Source organism: Pestalotiopsis fici (assembly GCF_000516985.1).
Source record: "Pestalotiopsis fici W106-1 unplaced genomic scaffold PFICI_Scf_9, whole genome shotgun sequence".
Classification (NCBI taxonomy): Eukaryota; Fungi; Ascomycota; class Sordariomycetes; order Amphisphaeriales; family Sporocadaceae; genus Pestalotiopsis; species Pestalotiopsis fici.
Genome location: NW_006917099.1, coordinates 2,573,265 through 2,590,358, shown reverse-complemented (window position 1 = coordinate 2,590,358; position 17,094 = coordinate 2,573,265). Strand labels below are relative to the sequence as shown.

Sequence of the window (17,094 nt, the reverse complement as noted above, 5' to 3'; positions counted from 1 at the left end):
AACGTTGGTTACCCCGTAAAATATTTCGATGCTATTTTAATATTTTATAAAAATTATTAACTCGGTAAAGTGGTCGCTATTCGAATAACGTTATAATTCCTTTTAGCCAGGGCTTCGCAAGGCTTCGGTATTATTATTATTTTCGAAAAGCTTATTAAAATAGGCTTCGTAGGCAAATTTAAAATTTCGGTTTTTTATAATTTTAGGTATAAATATAAGGGATTTACGGTAAACGATTTCGAATATAATACTAATAATTGCCGTAAAAGCTTATAAAAATTTAGTATAGCTTTCGTAAAGCGGTAAAATAATATTAATTATTATATATTTTATATTTGCGGGCTAGGTATATTATAAATAATTAAAATATTTTAATAAAATATATATATATTATATAATGCTTTAATATAAAATAAAAAACGGAAAAATATAATCGGCTATAAAGGTTATATAAGGCGAAAGGGAAACGGGATAACCGATATTTTATTTTTAATATATTAGCGATAATAAAAAAAAAAGCGGGAAGGCTATTTTATATACTTAAATATATATTTTAAAAATATATAATAAATATATTAATATAAATAATAATAAATAATAAAATTAACGGGAAAGCATAAACTATTTATTATTAAGGTAATTAATTACGATAAAGAGTAGCTATATTGCGAATTTATATTTTCCTTTATATCGGCTATAATTAAGCTATGCGTATTAGCGTTTACCGTATAATTAAATAAATAAATTTATATAAAAAATTTATTTTATATTTTACCTATTGCGTTTTTTTGCTTATTTAGTATAGCTATATATTTATATACCCTTTATTGTTTTAGGTAAATAATATATTATATATTAAATAACTCTTAGTAAATTTTTAGGTTGCCTATTTACAAAAAATCTAAAAATAATATAAAGATTTTGCGGCGAAGCGTATAAAAAAGTTTAAAAATTAGCATTTCATTTTTTATTAGCTCCGGGTAAAATTCCCTTTATCGTCCGGGTTTTTTTTTTACGCGTTATAGATATTTTATAAAAATCCGTACGCTTTATAGCCGGCATATTGCTTTATATTATTTTTTAAAACGTTTTATCGGAAAATCGTAATTATTTTTTGCAAATTTTTAAACGACTTTTCGGGGTTCGGATATTAATCGATATTATAGCGTATATTTAAATTAGCGATATATTTTGCATTTATATATAATATATATATATTATTTATAGCTTTTAGCTAATTATTAAAATAGGCTTAAATATTTTTATTTATGCGCTTAAGCCGTTTAGCCTCTTTTTAGGCCGCGATTAATACGAGCGCCTATTTTTGCAGGTTATTTTATATAATACTTAAATTATTTTTATTATCGCTACCCGGCTTTATTTTAAAAATTTACTTATAGCGGCATAAGTTATATAGCTATTCCGTATCGTTATCGCATTTATCGTTTTAATAATCGCTATTTATTACGCTATTTAGTATAATCCGCCTATAGGATATAGCCTTTAAATAGTTTATTATTTCGTTTTCGATAAATTTTAAAGCTTTAGCTTTATTTATTGCTTTAGCGCGCGCTTAAATTTCTTTTATACGGCGCCGCGTATATTTAAAAATAAATATTATAAGTATTAGCGGTATAAGCTATTAAAAGCCTTCCCGGAGCAAGTTTATTTGCCGCTTAATAATAATAAATATATTATTTTACCTATTACGCCCGGCGCAACCGCTTTTTTACGTAAAATTTTTTAAACGCCGTAATAGCGTAATATAAATTATTATTTTAATATATAAAATATTTAGCCTTATACCAAGCGCGTTAATAGCTATAATAAGCCGCTTTTTTTTAATTTACCTTTCGAATATTTATATTTTTTATTTAATATTACCGGCTTAATTATAATATATAGGATATTTTAGCCTTTTGCTAATTATTACCGTTTTTGCTACGGTTTTATAATAAATAATAATTTTGCCGCCCGGGAACCGTTTAAAAATTAGCGCTAATTTATCTTTTAAGGCCAGCGTAAAACCTTTTTCGACGTTATCCTTTTCTTTGATTTTTATTTTATATACCGAATACGCGATATTTTTTTTCGATATATTATTACGGAAAATAATAGCGCTTTTTTAATTAATTTAAATATACGCAAAAAAAATAGCTTTATCCCGCGGTGCTAATATAGCTATTAATAATATAATTTATATTCCGTAATTAGCTAGCATTTTTCCGATTTTTAAAAACGCGGGCCGGAACTTCAAGCCCTAGCTAGCGCTATTTAGGATTATATAATATTCGTTTATTACGATCCGGTTTAGCCGCGATTTTACCCGTAAAACGCGTATATATATAGCAAAAGCAGTATAAATCGCCGATTCGGGTATAATAAATACGATAAAAGCCGCTTCCGATTTTAATCCGATTTATATATACGCTAATAATTATATTAAAATTTTAATTTGTAGCGCTTTGCACCGTTTAATTATATTTTTGCGCAGCGCTATAAATAATATAATTACGATAATAACTCTATTTTTTATATAATATATTAGGAATATAAACGATAGGCTTTTACCGGAAGCCGTCCTTATAATTTATAATACCGGCAAATAGCCTTTATAGATAGCTTAGAGCACCTTTTCCTATTTAGGCCGGAATTACGCTTCCGGGTCGTTTAGTATTTATTTTAGCCGCCTTAGGATATCGATTTTAGCTAGCCTTTTTTACCGTTTAAGCCTGGCTTTATCGCCGTTTTATTCGAATAGCTTTAAACGCCGTTTTTTAATTATAATCTTTTTTTTCGAGCTAAGCTTTAAAAAACGGTGCTATATTTTATTATCGGTTTCGAATTTATTTTTACGGGTAAATATGCTAAACAGGGTTATTATTTCGCGCGTATAAACGATATTTCGCGTAAAAAATAAATAATTAATAAATAAAATATCCGTTTCGCTTATTACGCTTTTCGACGCTTTATTTTTAAATGCTACGAATTAAAAATCGCTAATTAAAAATTTGCGAAAAATTGTAATTTAAATATACCGCTATAAGCTAATATTTACCTTAATTTTTATATATTAATTTATAAATTGCGTTATTAGCTTCCGTATTTTATCTATAAATTAAGCAATATATTAGCTATCCCGGAAGCTAGCTTTTTTTTTTTTAGTTTAAGCTCGTCGCCGTTTTTTTTGTTACGCGTCGTTTAGCTGCTAAATAGCGGCTCCGGGCCTAAATCGCATTTTTTTTCCATTTTTATCCTTTGCTTTTTAAATATTTAGCCGTATACCGCATTTTAGCTAAATAAAAACGGATTAGCATAATTTACTTATTGCGTTACGCTATTAATCGCTTGCTAAAATAAAAAAATTAGCTAAAAATACTATATAAATAGCTCGCCGATTTCCCGCGGCAAAAAACGGTAAATTATATTAAGCTTATCCGTCGCTAGGTATTTTTTATAATATTTAATTATAATATATATTATTTTATAATAAATAAAAATATTACGCGTACCTTTTTATTTAGTATTCTAAATTTATAAATTTAGGATTTTTGCGTTACGGCCCAGGCTTTTTTTATTTATATATATTAAAACGAATAATCGGCCGCGGATAGCGTTTACGAATTTATTAAAAATAATATTAGCTTTAGGCCGGATAGCCGGCTAGCCCGACGCTTAAAAAGTTTTATTTTATCGTCGCTATAATTCTAGCTATTAAAAAATTTTTTATGCTAGCTAAAAGCGGCCGATAGGCTATAAGTTCCTTTTGTTAAGCGCGAACTAATATTTTAGTTTTATATTTAATTAGTCGTTTTTAAGCTCGTTTTATAGGATATTTAGGAAACCGACGGGCGTTTAGGTCGTCGGGTTTTTATCGAAATATAGCGCGGTATTTAATAGGTTTTTAGTTTTATCGATTAGCTTTTTTATTATTTTCCGAAAATCGTTTATTTTAAATTATATATGCTTATATAAAACCCGCGGCCTATTTTATTAAATATAGCCTTTAAATAGCGTATTAAATAAAATAGCTATACCGTATATACGGCTCGATAGAATTTAATTTATAACGCCTAATTTTAACCGGGCGGATGCCCTAATTATAAACCTATTTATACGTTACCGCACCCGCTCGAATAGGCTTTTAATAGCGAATTTAGCTTTTTTGCGCTAATAGCCGTTTGCGATTTTGCTTTCGATTTCCCGTTTTATTTTTATTATAAACCGCGCTATAATTATAATATGTATAATTTTAATAACGGCCGAATACCGTATTATATAATTAAATATATTTATTTAGCTATTATTATCTTAAATACCTATAACGGCTAGCCCGCTAATAATTACGCTTTTATATAATAATAAATAATAATAATAATTAAATAGCGCTAATAATAGCCGTATTATTAAGTCGTTTAAGCGGTCCTGCTTTTTGCTATTTTTTTAAAATAAAAAAGCCGCCGTTATATTTTCCTTATTTTAGCCCGGCTAAAGTAATGCTTTTAAATCGCCTAAAATTTTATTTTATTATAGCGTTAGCTTATACCGCGGCTTTTTTTCGTCCTATAGGCTTTACGTTTTTTATAAATATAAAAATAGCTTATTTATAAATACCCGGTAGCGCATTTACGCTTTTTTAACTATAATCGGCTAAAATAAGGTATATTTTTTAATTTTTATATTACGCGCTATTTCGAAAAAAATAATAGCGCCGGCTTTGAGGCTATATACCTGCTTTTACGCTTTATTTATTATTTTTATATAGCTATCCTAAAATATTTAAAATACCGTTTTTTTTAGCCGCGGTAATTATAGCGTATTATATAAGCGCTTTAAGCCCTTTTTGTTTTTAAAATTTATTAGGTGCCGCGCCTAGCTTATTTTTTATATTTACGGATTCGGCTCCAGCTTTTCGTTTACGTTATAAATCGCCTAGCTAGCCGATTTATTTAGCAATGCGCTTTTTCGGCTAAAGGTATATAATTAGGTATTAGGCGACGATTAGGGCGGGGATGCTTTAGTAGCTAATATTTTATATAGCGTTTTCGGCGGCTTTTTTTTTACCTCCGCCTTTTTTTCTTTTTTTTGCTATTACTACTATTATTATAATACGTCGGCTAAGTCTAAATTTAAATCGCCGTATATAAAATTTGGTATTTCGGTATCTTAGGGTCGTTTAGATAATTATCCGTCGTATTCGCCGTTTCGCCTTTTTATTCGTATTTCTGTTATTAAAATAGCATTTCTAAGGATTTCGAAATATCGGCTAGCTTTTTATCTTAAAAAAAACTTTTAGCATTAAACGCTTTTTTTTTACGGAACGGCTGCTATTTTTGCATATTTTTTTTGTTTTTTTTATTTCCGGTTATTTACCTATCCGTATTTTTATTTATAGTGCTTTTGCATTTTTTTAATATAGCGTACGATATATATATAGTTATTGTAGGCTATATTATTTATATAAAACGGGCCGAAATTTAAAATCGGCCCGTACGTCGGTTTTAAAAAGGCGAAATCGTCGAGCTGGCTTTATATATAAATAATGCCGTATAGCGCTTATACGGCATTTTTAATAGGTTTATGTCTATTAATTAAAACGCTTTTATATTAGTTTTTAAATAAATGCCGTTCGATTTCGTTGCTTATATAAGCATAGCGGCATTAGCTGTAAATTACGATACGGAAGTCGGGTAAATGGATAAAGGGATAAATAAATAATGCTATTTTTTAACAATAAAAAGACTAAAATAAAATAATATATATATAAATAGGTATATAAAAAATAATTATATAAACCCCGTTTTTTTTTCTTTTTTTTTTAATATCTTTTTTTTTCGTCGAAGTTAAAATAAGGAAAATAACAGGAGAACGAAAAAAAAGGAGGAAATAAAAATAACAAATAGGGATATAAATAAAGGATAAATAAATAAAAACAGCGTATAACAAAAAAAAAAAGCGGAGGGGAGCGAACCTATATAATGCCAATAAACCTATTTTATCGGCCTATTTTTTCCTTTTTCGTCTATTCGACCTTATTTTAGCCCGCGGCCGGGAAGGACGTCGTAATAATAATAATAATAATTTAATCCGACGAAATAAATATAGCTTTTTATTAGGATAAAAATAATTAAATTAAATTAAATCCGTTTAATAATCGAACGAATTTAATGGAAACGCGTAGAATTTTTTAGGCTATAGCCCCGCCTTTTATAGCTATTGCTAGCTAGCGGACCCCGGCTAATTACCCGCGGGCGCGGAAACGGCCTCGCCGGCGATAAAACGGCCGTAGCGGCTGCGGCGCCCGTCGGATCGCGATAAAAAATAGACCGTTAAAACCGCGCTAATCGGAAGGCCTAAATATTAAGTTTTTGCTTTCCGATCGGGTCCGTTTTCGTAAAGTTTTAGCGGGATTAGCATCGAACGAATTTTACGTCCCCGACCGGAACGAATTCTACCCCCGGTCTTTTTAATGGAGCTAAAAGTGCTTATATAAAACGGACGAGCCCGATATAGGGTTCCTCCAGATTAGGAGGATAGGTTTAGCTAAGGCTAATTTAATATAATTAAAAAAACGCGGATTTTATACCTTTTTATTTATTCGGGAACTTTAAATAATAGTATATTTATTAGCGATTTTTATTTATTTATAAATAAACGCCGTAAAATCCTAAGCGGCGCTTTGCGCCGGTATTATTGTTGGGCTTTGGCTAAAAATCTTTTGCGTCGTAATCGGCCCGAATATTAGAAAAATAAAATATAATTTTATAGCCGACCTAATAAACGTACGTTATAAAAATATTATAATTAAAGCTATTAATTATTATGCCTAAAGTTTAGATAGTAAATCTGCTTTTCGATAGGCGCTATAATCGATATAAAAGCGGGCTGGCTAAGGGTCGAAAATAGGATATTAGAGATATTATAAATAATGGATCGTAAGTTATTAATTAGGTCCGAAAACGACGGTTTATAAAAAAAAAAGGGGGGTTTTAATCGGTTTAAAAAAAAGGTTGCTAAAAGAATAATATATAAAAAAAAAAGCAAATAAATGGGAAAATAAGAGATAAATAAAATAAATAAGATAGGAAAAAAGAATTAAAGTTTAGGTGGCCTTGCTTAATTAGTCGATTATACGGGGGAGCAATAAAAAAAATATAAATTATAATAAATAATAATTAGGCAAGCCTATATTTTTTATAAAGGTTAATATAAGGCTATAAAAGCGAAAACCGTATAACCGGTATTAATGTACGGATAAGATAGGGGTAAGGGGCTAAAGGTGGTTTATATTCGTTTTATTAACGATTATATAATATACCGCTGGGAAAAGGAAAGGAATTGCCTAATTAAATGCTTTATATATTACGAGGGTTAGCTATAGCCGTATATGCGTCTGGGGAAATCGCTAGCTATAATTAAAAAGATTACGCAATCCTGGCAATTAGGAATATTAGCTAAACGAATCGAATATAGCCTATAAGCATTACGGCGGCGGCCTATATAAAAAAAAAACGATAATAACGATAATAACGGCAATAAATAAGCTGGAGATAACTATTATAACGAAATCGTTATTATATACGGTAATAAATGCGATAATATTATATAGCCCGGGCTAAATTTATATAAAGGACGGCGCGTAAAATCGACATAGGATTAAACGGGCGTAGGTATCGATTTTTTTTTTTTTTTTATACTTAATACCGGTAATAAAGCATCGTATAATCGCGGGCGTAATATATAGGATTAGGCGTAGGATAATATTATAATTAGCCTAGAAATAGCCTAAAATAAGGGGTAGTAAAGGCCGATAAAAAAAAGCCTATTAGGCTCGGCTAGCGATAATAATAATAATAATAATAATAATTTACGATTTTTTAATTTAAGACGCGATTAAACCGGTAAAAGGGATAATTTAGGGGCTTTTATTTAAGCAAAAATAAGTAATAGGTTTAGGAAAAAGAAAAGCAATATATTATAAAGCGCGTAAAATATTAATTATAATCGAAAATAACGACCGGTAACAGCTATAATAAGGCTAAATTATATAATAAAAATAAGACGTAGCCGGGATTATATATACGTAATATAAGGATAAACGATAGTTATTATCGTAGTTACGGGAATTAATTATAATTATAATAAAAATAATAATAATAATTATACCGTTTTTATTATATATAATCGTCTATTAAATAAATAAATTATAATAAACGGACCTAGATAAAAGGGTAGGGGGCTAGCGTTTTTAAAAAAGGCAGACGACCCCCGGATAAAAGATAACGTAGGTATACGGCTAGGTATTCCGCGGGTTTTAATTAAATAGCTATAAAATATAAATAAAAATATATAAAATACAATTAGGCTAATTAGCCGGATTATAATAACGCATATTAATAAAATATAGCCGGCTATATATATAATATTAGGGCCGGGGGGTCGTATAAATGCGCGTATTATAATTAGCTGGATTACCGAGGGATTAGAATAAAAATCGAAAAAAAAAAAAAAAAAAAAAAATAGCGATAGCCGTAGAGGATGGATAGGCTGGATGGGATGGGATAGGCCGGATGGGACGACGACGGGATTTGGTTATAATCGTCGCCTGCCAGCCTTTTATATTAATAAATAAGGGACCGCGCCCGTAAACGCCGACGGCGTTAAAAATCGTAGGGAAGCCCGTAAGGTGCGGCGCCGCCCCCGCCTTTAATTGGCCGCATCCCTACACCGCCTCCACCGGCCCCCTAGGTAGGGGGCGCCGGGGAATGACGGCCAGGAAATATCCCAGATGGTTAAGGAACTTTTCGTCGTATTAGTCAGGCTTCAACTCGCAAAGGAGCCGTGCAATAAGCGAGACGATTTCGGCGAAATCCTGGTATCGCTTAGTTGACCACTCAGCAATGTTTGCTGATGTATAGCTCAGCCACGGCCAACGATTGAAAGGCTGTGCCCACTTGACCTTGAGGATTTCGCAGGCGGCCAGATTGCGTAGATCAACATTTGTGATGTAGTCGGGAATCATGTGATCAACGCGTGCCTGTGGGAGATACTTCTTCAGGCGTCGGAGCTCCAGGGGCTGGTCGTATGAGTCTTTGCAGACAATGATTTTCCAGAGAACTGGATACAGCTATCCCTTCCGCTCCAAACGTCCAAGGACTTGCTCTAGCGTTTGCTGGTTGTTAGGAGACTGAACAACTATGCCGCGATGGTAGCAGGGGTGTATGTTCAGTCCCGTAAATGTAGCAGCTCCATTCAGGATGAAGACATCGCAATCTTGGGAGGGGTCAGTGAAGCGACCGAGAATTTCGAGCAAAGTATCAGGAGAGAGTTTATTGCAAGCAGCGCCATACTTCTGTCTGATTTCTCGAGTGCATTCCGTAATGCACTCATGTCGAGTCTGGAACAGCATGGAATGCTCGCAAATGATTTGGCTGGAAAATATGGAGTTACTTGCCTGGCATATAGCAGGCGGCGATGATGCAACAGTCGGTCTTCAGCGGCCCTGGCAAGCGGCCAAAGGAACTTGATTATCGTCACTGTCCCGATCTTAATTGATGTATAAACCTGAGGTCGCCCGGTGCCCGCGGGTTGCTGCACGCCAGGTTGTGCGACATTTGAATATAACTATACTGACTACTTATGCCTTATGTTCGATTTCCCATAGGTATCTTTGAAACCATTGCCATCTCGTTAAACCATAAACTCTTATGAATCATGCCTCCATACATATTTATCGTGCCTGTCCCAGGTCCTCCCTGATACACATGAGGATTTTGCCAATGATATTGCGACCCCATTTGTCCATTTTGTCTGGGTTTGAACCATTGCTGCGCACCTCGTACCCAACTCCCAAAAGTTTATCGTTTAGTACACAATAAATCAAGGGCTGCTTATCCGTCCCCATCAGAGTATCGCGAGCCTTGCTATTGTTTTCAAAGTACTCCTTATAGGTATTATACCAAATGTCTTGGTATTTTCCCGCCGAAACATTGTTATTTTTGCTGAGCTTCACTCTGTTATCCTCCTGTGCCAAAAGACTCTTTAATTCCTTTGGGCTCGAAAACAGGATTTCAAATCCCAGGTCATCTGCATCCGCATTATCTGCCTTTGCATTAAGCACTTTCTGGTATATGCTTTCTTCGGATCCAGACGCGTCTAGAACAAGATTGTATATGGACCGAGGTCCGAGAGAACGCGATTCTGGGCGGATCTTTACTGGATTCTGCCAACCCGTGGCGTATGATCTGGCAATTGTCTCGGCCCGTTCCTTATACGAACTTCGTGCCAGTTCATATTCGCTGATTCTCCACAGTGGGTTGACAGGATCAACTGCCTTGATGATCGCTTCGCGGCCGTAGTCTGTCTCCTCTGGACTCTGCTGTGGCGGTGCTGGAGGTAACAATTCTTGTTGAAATAAGGTGGCTGGGTGCGACCCACACTGTGGCTGTATATAGTGGGAGCCTTCCCCCCGACCTTGTAGGGCAGAATTGCTGGTTAATCTAAGGAACATTGAACATACCTTTTAACAATTCTGGTTGCATATTTTGATTGGTATCCTCGACTGGACTCTGGGTTTGTGCACCCTGCGGTTGCTCGTTTGCCATATTCATTGACACGAAGGGGTCCATATTCGGATGACCATTTGGCACACCCAGTGATGCCAGGTCCTCTTGGCTGATGAAAGCTGCAATGCCGGCTGCACTCAGCTCGGTATTGTCGATCAGCGGCATATTCATGTCCAGGGCTGTAATGGCCTGGCCCTCCTCCAGATTCAACAGACTGTCAAGGTCGCCATGCTCGACTTCGGATAACATGGTCGCAAATGTTGCTTCGTCTATATATCCCTGATCGTTTTCATAAGGAATCTCCAGGTCAATGGCATTATCGACATTGTTGGTAGAGTTTATGGGGTTTGGTCTCTCCGGCTCATCCGGCTCAATGGGGTCGTGAATACTTCAAGCGACGTTTCATACTCTGAAATTAGCCCATGTGAGTCTCAGCAGCACGATTCTCAAAGGTGCTTCATGAAACCTCTTATTCGTGGTATCTCCACATTAGATGAACAGAATCAACAGGATTGTCCCGGATTGCCGGCACATTCATTGACAGTGATGTATTTGTCTGCCCTTCCATATCGACAGGTCGTCGGTATCCAAGTCCATGGCCGTGTGGGGAGTCGACGGCTCACCGTTGTTGGATTGGGTCTGTTGCCTGGTGACTCGCTTGGATACCGTCACCATGGCCCTGTCAAAGTGCTGGGCTCGCTGGCTGGAAGTCGCTCCGCGGCGAGGAACATGCTTCAGAGCTGCCATGATGACTGGGGCAACAACTTCGGGCTCCGTGCTTCCCAGGTCGAGCTTGTCCTCGTCATCTGACGAGTAGTCCTCGTCAGAATTGACGGTCTCCTCGCTCTTGTAAACGGGCCTTTTGCCCTTGCGGTCTTCAGTCTTGACCTTTTTGTCCTTGCGCTTTTCGCGCTTCAAGGCAGATTCTCTCTCCTGCACTTTGACCAGCATGTCAGAGTCGCCGGTTGCTGCGAGGTATTTTTCCTCATCTTCGGTGACCTCCTGCTTGTTCAGGAACTCCTTGAGGCTATCCCAAGTAATCTCCGAGAAGTCTATACGGTCCTCCCGTTTTGCCTCCGACCACTCCTTGATAATGGTGTCAAGGAAGTAACCAAGGCAGCCGAGGATTTCTGCCAAGTACTCGCCCGGCTTAAGCTCACACAAAAGGCGAGCAATTAGTGAATTCAGATTACCAAAGTCCTTTTATCGAGGAATAATTCTTTTTTTTAAGTTTCCTAAATTCTTTTTTTCTCCTTCTTTTCTTTTTAAAACTTTTCTCTTTCTCTTTTTTTCGCTTTCTTATCTTTTTTTTTTCTTTCTTCTTTTTTTTTTCTCTTATTTTTTTTCTCTCTTCTTTGCTTTTCCTCTTTCTTTTTTTTAAATCTCTTTTTCTCCCTTTCATTGCTCTTTCAATTTCTTTTTTATCTTGTTTATATCTTTATTCATTGTCTTCCCCTAAAGTATAAGATGATATAAGAATGTGACCTATATTACGAATTTATGCGAGATTTCTTGTTTTAAAATATATTTAATGAGGTGAGTGATATGGTTTACACCCAACGCAATGTTCTTCTCCTTTTGCTCCTTGCGCTATTGGCGTGTGAATGACTCCAATGTCGGCCATCGCGTAGCCAGCGAGACATGCTTGTTGGCAAATGCAGCTTGCATATCCTCGGTTTTGGACGCGGCAAGTTCGTACTCTACTGCCAAGAGGTCTGCATTCTTGGTGTCAGCGGAGATGAGCATGAGAATTCGCTCGATGGAATAGTCGAGCTTGATCTGCGGTGGCCGCGGCTTTGGGCCATCGGACTGGTCCGGCAGGAAGGCCTCTTTATCTTCACCAGTGACCTTCCACAGTTTGGACAGGGAAAAGTCGACCAGCATGGAGACCCTTTCCCCCCGATCAGAGCCGGTATGCCCTACCTCCAGAGTGATCGTTTGCGTAGGAGGGATCTTGGCACCAGGGAAGCATACCCTGCCATCAGGGAGAGTGAGAGGAGTCTCCATGGTGCGACGAGAAATGAGCATCCTGCTCAGCTCCTCGAAAACGAAGCTGCCAACATCTATTGGTTCGGGCTTAATGAGGTTCACCAACCTCATGTCCAACATCCATAGGCGGAAGTCGTTGGACGCGGACCAGTCCTTGATCATCTCCTGGGTCTCATCGTCAACACCATCCTAGACCTCGGGATTGTCCAATGGAGCCCATGCCCGCAACGCCCCCTCCTGGGTAGGGATCATCGCATCGTCCAATTTGAATGGCATTAATGCCACAAACCGGCAAATCGAGACGATTCCGACAATGTCCTGAATCGAGTTGAGGGTTGGGGTCGCCGACATTCCATAGAATGCCTTTTTTGGTATTATTCGGACCATGCGGCAAGTGTTTGAAAAAAAAGTTCTTGGAGCCGTGAGCCTCATCAGCTTGAACTCGTTGAATCGTTCAAAAGACAAGAACCTCAGGACCATCCACGAGACTGTCTTGATGACCACCTTGGTCTTTTGCTTGTTGGCCTTGGATATCTTGGACCGGTTCTTGGCCCACTTCATGATGAATTTTTCATTGGGGTTGTTCATGGCGTCATCTGCAAGGGCCTTCATGTTAGATGCCTAGGTAGAGTTCATGTCAATATGACAGACAGCAATCCGTTGTGTTGGGAATTCTTCAGCTGGAGGCGGCCCTGTGAAGCAGTGTGCCTTGATCACCATCGTGGCAGAGAGAGATTGCAGGGACAGCTTTTGTGTAATAACTGAAGCGAAATACTGTTTGTCCGCAACTACTTACTCCGCCTATCAAATTGCATTGCATGCACATGTATAGATTTCTGTGTTTGGAAGGCCCAGGAAGTCATGAACAGCATTGTTGCAAGAGTTGTCTTCTAGGTGAAATGCGATTGTATTTGGCCATTGATGGGACGACATTCCTTCGCATTATGCTAGGCACTGATCTCGGGAGTATGAAAAGAGCAAAAGTTCTTAATATTATATGTAGTGGTGAGACATCTGCACAAGGCACGATAGTGGATTTCCTGACTCCTGCCACCCAGGGCTTGAAATCGGCACCACGTGAGTATAAGCCTAGGTCATGAGGTCTGGATATTTCTGAATTTCATAGAATTGAATCTTGCGATGGCACCCACCGCAATATGGCAAGATAATTAGCCTCGCCAAAGTTTCTCGGGTCGGAGAGTTGCAATTGCACACTTGCTGCGTTTGATTAAACAGGCTGAAGAGGTTGCGGACTCGTATGAGATTCTTAGTTGGAGATGGTGTAACTTGAGCTCAAGTGCCTTTGGGCGGGGTACGTCCTCGACGCTTAGCGGATCCCGGCTAGTGCAGCAGGTGCTGCCAATGACCTCTGGGCAGTAATATAAAGCCCTTTGTGGCTTCACGCGTATAATGCCCGTTGACAAGTTACGAGGAGCGAGAAGGAACAGGGAAATAGGATTAAAACTACAATATTCGTAAAAGACCCATAGCATTAGTATAATTGACGCGCTAGACTGAATTGAGAAAAATATGCAGCTTGATGTCTCCCAAAGCTCCCAAAGTCAGGTGCTTCCATTTTGGGGAAAAAATGCAAGTTCTCCCAAAGTCAAGGGCTTCCATTTTAGGAAAAAAATGCAAGTTCTTCTTTTTTTCTTTCAAGTATAAATAAAGCGTGACTTTCCAGGAACCATTGAATATTTTTTTTCCCTCTTTCTGCATATCGTTTGTTTCATGAAGTTGTGGCAAACCCTTCAAGTCGAGCCTTTTGCCCAAACCAATTGGTGCGGCATCCTTACTAAACGAACTTGGGCAAGCGATAATTTGCCTCATAATACGTCCTTCCGTGTGAAACCAATTGGTGCGGGATCTTTACTAAGCGTACTTGGTCAAGCGATAGTTTGCCTCACAATACGTGCTTCCCTGTGAAACCAATTAGTGTGAAGTGGTGGTGCACATGAAGGCCTGAATCAGCAAGTCAATCAGCATGGTGAGTTACCTCAACCAAAAGAACAGATCCGTCAGCTAAACTATACAGCCTAACGAGCGACACCTCGGCATTGGCCTCTTGGGCCATAGCCAACCAGGAAGCTGCATTCACAGCCCAATAGTCATCTCTGATGACCCAATCATCATCTCTGATGATGATGATGATGGTGATGATGAAGCCCACGAGGCCCAAGATCAGCTCGTGAATCCTGAAGCCAATGTCGCCAAAGATGCTTCTCCTAATGAACCAGAGACAGAGCAGGCCAACGCAACCCCCAAGAAGACTCAGGAGAAGAAGTCCAACACTGTCGACGACGCTGGTGAGGAACCTTCGAAAGGTCAAGCCTCCAAGCGTCCCGCAACCGACGAGGTAAAGGGACAGGCTCAGGGTATTGCACAAGAGCATCGGAACAAGAAGGCCAAGGTCTATCATAAAGCAGAGACTCAATCTGGCCGACCTAAAGACGAGGGCTGTGGCCAGCGTGACATTGGCAAGTATCCCGTATGGAGTGCCGACCTCAGCGAAGACGAACTGAAGACCTGCCTCGTCTTTTACAACCATCTCGGCAGCCACGGCTATCTCAGCCAGTACGCAAAGATCCCTTTTAGGGAATATTTTGTCGATAAGCGCAACAATGTCACATTCGTCGAGTGGGAGACGGCTGAGCATCGCATGCACTATGAGAAGGCCAAGCTATTTGGTGATGACGAGACAGCTGAGGAGATTCGCAACGCCAAGGACGCCAATGCTGCACGACTTCTCGGTCGCGAAGTCGCCAATTTCGACTGGAAGGTTTGGCGCAAGCATCGTCTCGACATTGTCCGCAAGACAAATATACTCAAGTTTTGCGATCGCAGAAACTTTCACTTCATGGCCTGTCTTCTTGCTACAGGCGACACCATTATTGTCGAGGCTGCTCCGTACGATGCAATATAGGGAATTGGATACTCCTGGAACGCTGGCAAGTACAAGAATGATACATGGGGTCAAAACCTTCTCGGTCGACTCTTGATGGAGATTCGCGCGCGACTCGGCATCATGGCCCGCGATTACATGACCTCCCCTTCGATGCCTCGGATTGTCCTGGAAGACGAGGACTTTGATGATGACAAGGGATGGGAGGGTGTGGTCAAGGAGGAGGAGGGAGAGGGCATTGGCGAAGAGCCTGAGGATGTTATGCCGTGAATCGATATGAGCCATGAGAGATTGAAAAGGGAGGGCAAGGTCAAGAAGGGGGAGGTTGGGGATGCTTTGTTTTGAACTGACATGAGCAATGGGAAATGAACGGGATAGCAAGGCCCAGGATGAGAGGATCGAGGATGCCATGTAATGAATTGACATGAGAGATGCGACATGAGGGATGACTCGGGCGGATTGCAATGACATGGCCACGAGGGCACTAATGGCGGATAGATTCATGCCCGCAGTTTGTACTCCTGCTCTAGACCTCATTGGCTTGATAAATAGTGGTTTTCAAAATACCATGCATCCGTTGAAAGACGACCCTGCACCAATTGGGTTGGCGTGTGCATATTATCATCTGTGTGGGTGGACATCGGCCTGTCTTTGCGCTACGCTGGGTGATGGCGCACCAATTGGTATGGTACAATACCAGGATGCTGTTCACAAAGTGTGCGCAGTCAAATCCACACATGCATTTCTTCTCCGCTAGGTATCTGGAAATTCTGCCAAGCACATATGCATGCATTGGCCGCCGGCTTCAGGAATCATGCCAGGCTTGCTGAATCGCGACAATACTCTTGCTGTTGGGCAGCGCAAGGACCGTGGCTGGAGGCTGTGTCAATAGAAGTATTTTGAAATGATTACCTTAATGTATAGTTTGCTGTCTAGCCGACCTTACTGGACTTGGATGGCCCCCACATGTTGCAATGCGGGAGCAGCCGTGAGGCTCCCTGTTGGTTATATAGTGGGGGTTCATCCCAGTGTCCACCGTTTGCACTATCGCTGAATACCATGGCATTCGTCACCGCCAAGTTTCCCAATGACAAATGCTATTTGCACAGAGTGAAAAAGACTCAGTTCATGACTCAAGTTCTATGGAATCAACTTGTATTGCAGTCCACTGAATGCTTTGAGTCGCAATGTTTTTTTTTTTTTTTTTAAGCTGACACTGCGCAGATTATAAAGCTGACAACACCTGAATGAGAACAAACAGCTCCTGAGCTCCAGAACTCTGAAATCAATGACTACTTTTCGATAAATGACACAAAATATGCTTGCCCGGTAACTGTTTAGTATTCTCTGTAAAATAGCTGAACTGCAGTCCAAATGTCTCGCACGGCATCTTTTTCGTTGATTGCTGGGAAACATATTGTTGATATCGAAAAAGTTTTCCGCAAATATGCAAACATCAACTGCCGACCGCTTAAATCCGAGATGAAACAGCGAGACTATGGAGCCGTATAATTCGGGTCGCGAGATTTCGCGCTTTAAATTAATAATGAATGACGTTGATAGCGCATGGACGACGTTTAGAGTTACCCACTTTCAAATGCTACCTAGCAATGCGACATGAGAATTATCCCTCTCTTT

General features: G+C 38.6%; 2 protein-coding genes across 2 annotated transcripts; one reads left to right on the top strand and one right to left on the bottom strand.

Annotated features, from left to right (window-relative positions):
* Positions 1–12,743: 12,743 nt before the first annotated feature.
* PFICI_12212 (uncharacterized protein) lies at positions 12,744–13,166 on the bottom strand (the record flags this gene model as incomplete). Its single annotated transcript, XM_007840793.1, has 1 exon — positions 12,744–13,166. The coding sequence occupies one exon, from the start codon at positions 13,164–13,166 to the stop codon at positions 12,744–12,746; it is 423 nt and encodes a 140-aa protein (XP_007838984.1).
* Positions 13,167–14,538: 1,372 nt separating this feature from the next.
* Positions 14,539–15,726, top strand: PFICI_12211 (uncharacterized protein; the record flags this gene model as incomplete). Its single annotated transcript, XM_007840792.1, has 3 exons — positions 14,539–14,541; positions 14,590–15,360; positions 15,478–15,726. The coding sequence occupies 3 exons, from the start codon at positions 14,539–14,541 to the stop codon at positions 15,724–15,726; spliced, it is 1,023 nt and encodes a 340-aa protein (XP_007838983.1).
* Positions 15,727–17,094: the final 1,368 nt, after the last annotated feature.